The 4895-nt window shown below is 37.3% G+C and overlaps 2 protein-coding genes across 2 annotated transcripts; both read left to right on the top strand.

Moving 5' to 3' along the window:
- Positions 1-312: 312 nt before the first annotated feature.
- LOC122105451 (keratin-associated protein 20-2-like) lies at positions 313-486 on the top strand. The gene has a single exon (XM_042676689.1). It carries the CDS (start codon positions 313-315, stop codon positions 484-486), a length of 174 nt encoding a protein of 57 aa, XP_042532623.1.
- A 4226-nt stretch (positions 487-4712) lies between these two features.
- On the top strand, positions 4713-4895 carry LOC122105437 (keratin-associated protein 20-2-like). The gene has a single exon (XM_042676664.1). The coding sequence runs from the start codon at positions 4713-4715 to the stop codon at positions 4893-4895; it is 183 nt and encodes a 60-aa protein (XP_042532598.1).

Here is a 4895-nt window from a genome sequence, read left to right as displayed (position 1 = left end):
GCAGTGAGGTCACATGCAGTGAATAAACAATATAGAGTCAGGGTAAACCTTAGGCTGGAAGAAGAATTTGGTTCATGAACTGATCATGGAATTCTGACATAGGAAGAAAACCATCCCAGCTATGAGGGCCTTGTTTATGCACTAAATCCAGGTGCTCAGGATGCTGGGGGAAGCTCTCAGGGAGCACATGATGCTCACATGCTGTGGTTCCCACCCACCACCCAGGGGTATAAAAGGCAGCTGGCACACAGACACATCCAGACTCAAGAATCCCACCTTCTGCTCCTGTCACAACAGTCCACTCCTGACACCATGTGCTACTATGGCAGCTACTATGGAGGCCTGGGCTATGGCTATGGAGGCCTAGGCTGTGGCTATCGCTATGGCTGTGGCTGTGGCTATGGTGGCTATGGTTATGGTGGCTATGGCTGTGGCTGCTGCCGCCCACTGTGCTGTGGAAGATACTGGTCCTATGGCTTCTACTGAGGAGTTCCCTCCACTGCTGAGATGATCGCCTGTGTCCTCCTGTCCTGCTGCAGCTCTCTCCAAGTTCCATCACATGAGACATTTTTGAATGTCTTCAAAAATCCCAACTACACATTCAACTATCTGAAAAAAACCAAATGTTCATTTGACCCAATATTTGTTATTTGGATTGTGTGATAGCTTGAAGAATGATTAGATATGACTCTCAATTTTTATGAAATGTGTATTATGAAATAAAGCATAATTTAAAACAATATTTCTTATGTGTTTGTTAAATTATTATTATCAATTTCATAGGTTTATCTGTGTGTGGTTTCTTTCTGTGTCATGAGAAGATAAGGAATGGGAGTAAGAAAAAGAGAGCAAGATTATACATCATTTGTGTATTAAATACTAAGGCTAGCAGCACAACTATGTTTATCACAGCAATACTCATCATAGCTAAGATATGGAACCAACCCAGATGCCCCTTAGTAGATGAATGGATCAAGAAAATATGGTGTGTGTGTGTGTGTGTGTGTGTGTGTGTGTGTGTGTGTGTGTGAATTCTATGCTTCCAGCAGAAGGAATGACACTGCCCCATTTGTTAGGAAATGGAAAGATTTGGAAAAAATCATATTAAGTAAACCAGTCCAAAGAAATTGAGGTCCCATGGTTCCCTTATTTACAATAATTAATGTACATATAAGATAATCTTATCAGATGAGCTGAAAAGCTCAAAAGCTATGTATACACGATCATATAAGATAATGCTAAGTGAAATGAACCCCAAGATATGGACACAAATGGTCTACCTTTGTTGTTGTTTTAAATGTACTATGTGAGTTTTTTGTTTGCTTTGTATTTTCTTTCCCCTATGGTATATCCCCTGTTGTCACTGTGCTTGGTTTTGGTACCCAGCATCTTGTATATATATTTCTCCAGTCTAGGGAGGGGAAGGGGAATAACAAAATGGTGAAAGAAGGAAACAGGACAAGCCATTGCAACAATGATTCCCACAGGACAGTATATTGGAAACAAACTTTACAATTTTGGGGGGTGGGGTGGGGTGGGGAGCAGTGTGGGAGGTGGTGGAGGGAGTGGATAGTGGGTCAACAACAAGGGAAGCGGTTCCAGTGATGGACAAGTCATGTAGTCATTGCCTTACTCATGTAACTGTAACCCCCCTGAACAGCATCTTTACAATAAAATTGAAAAAAGAAAAAATATTGTTTCTAATAAATCATTAATCTAAGATTATAAGCCAAGGAATAAATTTAACAGAAAACTACTTAGTGAAATTAAACCCACACTTTGATGAGCATTTATTAAACATAATGAAAATGTCCATTTTATGTCAATGCGATTTTAAATTATAGAGAATAAGCAGAGTTAGGTGCAGATCATTGTTTGTAAAATGTAATCCACTCGTAACAGAAAGTATAAAAATACTCAGAAAAGTCTTCCCATGTCACTATAAGAAAAGGTTAGCAACATTCTGTCGTCTATGTTAGCCTTAGTAATAGACAAACTTTTTAAAATAAATGAGATTGTGCACTCTGGCTTATTATGCTCAAGTTACTGTTTCTGAGATTTGAAATAACATGTTTAGTAAAAACTCTGTTCTCTTGTGTGTGTTGGTCAATGGCAGGTGTTTAACTCAATTCATTTTTAAGTAATAAGCAATTATCTACTTTACTTTTACTTTTAATAGTAAATCACAACAGAAAAACAAACATGTCCACTTCTATTCAGTATAATAATAGATATAAAATTTCTGGATGTAGGTTATCTGAATGTTGAATAAATAACATTGAGTGGTTTTCCAATGTAATTATTCAAGTTCACAGTCCATTTCTAGTAAAGTTTCTAATTTTTCCTCTACTCTATAAAGCTGCTTAGGAATCTTAGCATTTTTAACAGTTTTGATCAATCTTATTGATGCTTCTAATTCTATACTCATTCTTGGATATGGTTACCAGTAGACACAGATACAGAAATAAAACCTCCACACACAAAAGCTTAGATGTTTTTTCTCATATATTTTCTTGAACAATAAAAACTGTAACACACACCACCTACATATATTTTCCTGTATGTATTAAATAAAATCTAATGAGTAAGAATGCCAAAATGCAAAATCTATACAACTAGAAGTAATAATGGGGTATTAGTGACAAGATGAAATGTTTCTCTCCCTCTTCATTATAGGGGCAAGTGTTTCCTACAGCATTTCCATCTGAGTTTACTCAAAATAACGGATGAGGAATCCACAAACACAGAAGGGTGACTATACTTATTTCATAGGAAAAAATAAAGTTTATGCTGAATGAACTGTTACCACTCTAAATAAGGCTCCAATGCATTTAGTTTAATTTCTTGCTTCTGTGTGTATGTGTGTGTTTGCTTATTTGTGTGTATGTGTTCATGTGTAAGTATGCATGTGAAAGAGAGGCTTAGTGATGGGGAGATAGAAAAAAGACAGAGTGGACACAGTACTGAAGCAAAATACTGTCTTAGGATGCTTGTTGGGTGTTTTGTAGCAAACATTCAAGGATCTGAATATAAAACTTTAATCTGGTGTTATGCAATTTCCATGAAATCCAGAAGTCACTGTGACTATTATTCAGATCATCCATTCATAGAAATATATCAAACTATTTTTTGCAAGGCTGCGAATGGAACGCAAACCTTCATACTGGTGAGGCAACGGTCCTATCACTTGAGTCATGCTACCAGCCTTTTCCTTGTAGCATCACATTGTATTTCATGCTTTTGTCCACATTAAATCGTGGATAGTGATCCTCCTTTCTCTCCATTCTGGATAACTAGGATTATAGGCATGTACCACCACACCAGGCCTTAATATAAGAAAATTGTAAAGATACTTTATCCTGACACTCTAACCTTCCTTTACGTTGTGGATATTGACACCTTAAGCACTGACTGTTATCTCAGGAAGCAGAATATTTGCTGTCCCTCCATCATGGCATTTTACATTCATGCTACAAGCCAGCGAAGTTAACACAGATCAAATGCTGTCTAGTAGATGTTTGATACTAAAAATTTCCAGAAATGGTATCTGTTCATCAGCACAAAGCAATAATATTCTGTGTGCTTAGACATTGCAAGAGTCTCATAGAGACATTTACATTGTGAGCCACATTTTTAAAATTCTCTCCCAAAGGCTATATCACCTACACCTTATTTTGATAAGCATCTATTACAATGTGAAACAGCTATTAGATACACAATTTTACGCAGATTTGACTAGAGACCTTTTTCCTTAATTTTCAAGAAATCATGACATTTTGCCCAAAGAAATTTACCCATTATCATATTTTAAAACTCAACCCTATTTGTAACACTATGACTGTCAAACTTAGTCCTTCAATTTTATTTGGGAACTTGGAAATGCATCTTAGTTATTAGAAGAAACATTTAGTATGTGTAATATATTATATGTAACTGTACCCCTAACCACTTAAGAAAAGTAATGCTTTATTTTCAATTCAAAGATAGAAAACATTATGTTTTCCTTTTGAAATATTGCAACTTGTAGTACTTTAGTTCTACTCTAAAAGATGGTCATTTAGTCTCTGAAAACTTTTAACTATTATTTTCAAAACAGTGAACGCTAAATAAATCTCAAAAACACATACAGATGATAGTAACTTGTCCTCATGTAATCATAATATCAAAAATAAGTAGCTCATTGTTCCTGAGAAAAAGTCCCTGAACAGTCTGTGTAGATGATACATTTTTCAACAAAAAGATAAAGTGGGGGAAACAAAGAACAAGAGAGAAACAGTGAGAGAACAGAAGAAAAGGCAAAAAATGCAAACCAAAAATATTTTCCCTAGGGAAGAATGGAAAAAGAAGCCAGAACCTAAGTAGAAATGGAATAACTAATTTCATGATTTTCATCATACTGTGTAAATAGTTCACATGATTTGATCTACTAAATATAGAGTGTGCCAAAGCCTTCAAAACTGATGAAATTGGCCCATAAACTGATCATGGAATTCTGACACAGGAAGAAAACCATCCCAGTTATGAAGGCCTTGTTTATGCACTAAATCGAGGTGCTCAGGATGCTGGGGGAAGCTCTCAGGAAGCACATGATGCTCACATGCCTGTGGTTCCCACCCACCACCCAGGGGTATAAAAGGCAGCTGGCACACAGACACATCCAGACTCAACAATCCCACCTTCTGCTCCTGTCACAACAGTCCACTCCTGACACCATGTGCTACTACGGCAGCTACTATGGAGGCCTGGGCTATGGCTATGGAGGCCTAGGCTGTGGCTATCGCTGTGGCTGTGGCTGTGGCTATGGTGGCTATGGTGGCTATGGTTATGGTGGCTATGGCTATGGCTGCTGCCGCCCACTGTGCTGTGGAAGATACTGGTCCTATGGCTTCTACTGA

The sequence above is a fragment of the Dipodomys spectabilis genome, unplaced genomic scaffold (genome assembly GCF_019054845.1).
Source record: "Dipodomys spectabilis isolate Male_0828 unplaced genomic scaffold, ASM1905484v1 ptg000032l, whole genome shotgun sequence".
Classification (NCBI taxonomy): Eukaryota; Metazoa; Chordata; class Mammalia; order Rodentia; family Heteromyidae; genus Dipodomys; species Dipodomys spectabilis.
Note: the sequence above shows the minus strand (reverse complement) of the source record. Positions and strands in the feature narration are given on the sequence as shown.

What these genes read in the sequence shown, in the direction of transcription:
- LOC122105437 (XM_042676664.1), top strand. Translation starts at nt 4,713, where the DNA reads ATGTGCTACTACGGCAGCTACTATGGAGGCCTGGGCTATGGCTATGGA.
- LOC122105451 (XM_042676689.1), top strand. Translation starts at nt 313, where the DNA reads ATGTGCTACTATGGCAGCTACTATGGAGGCCTGGGCTATGGCTATGGA.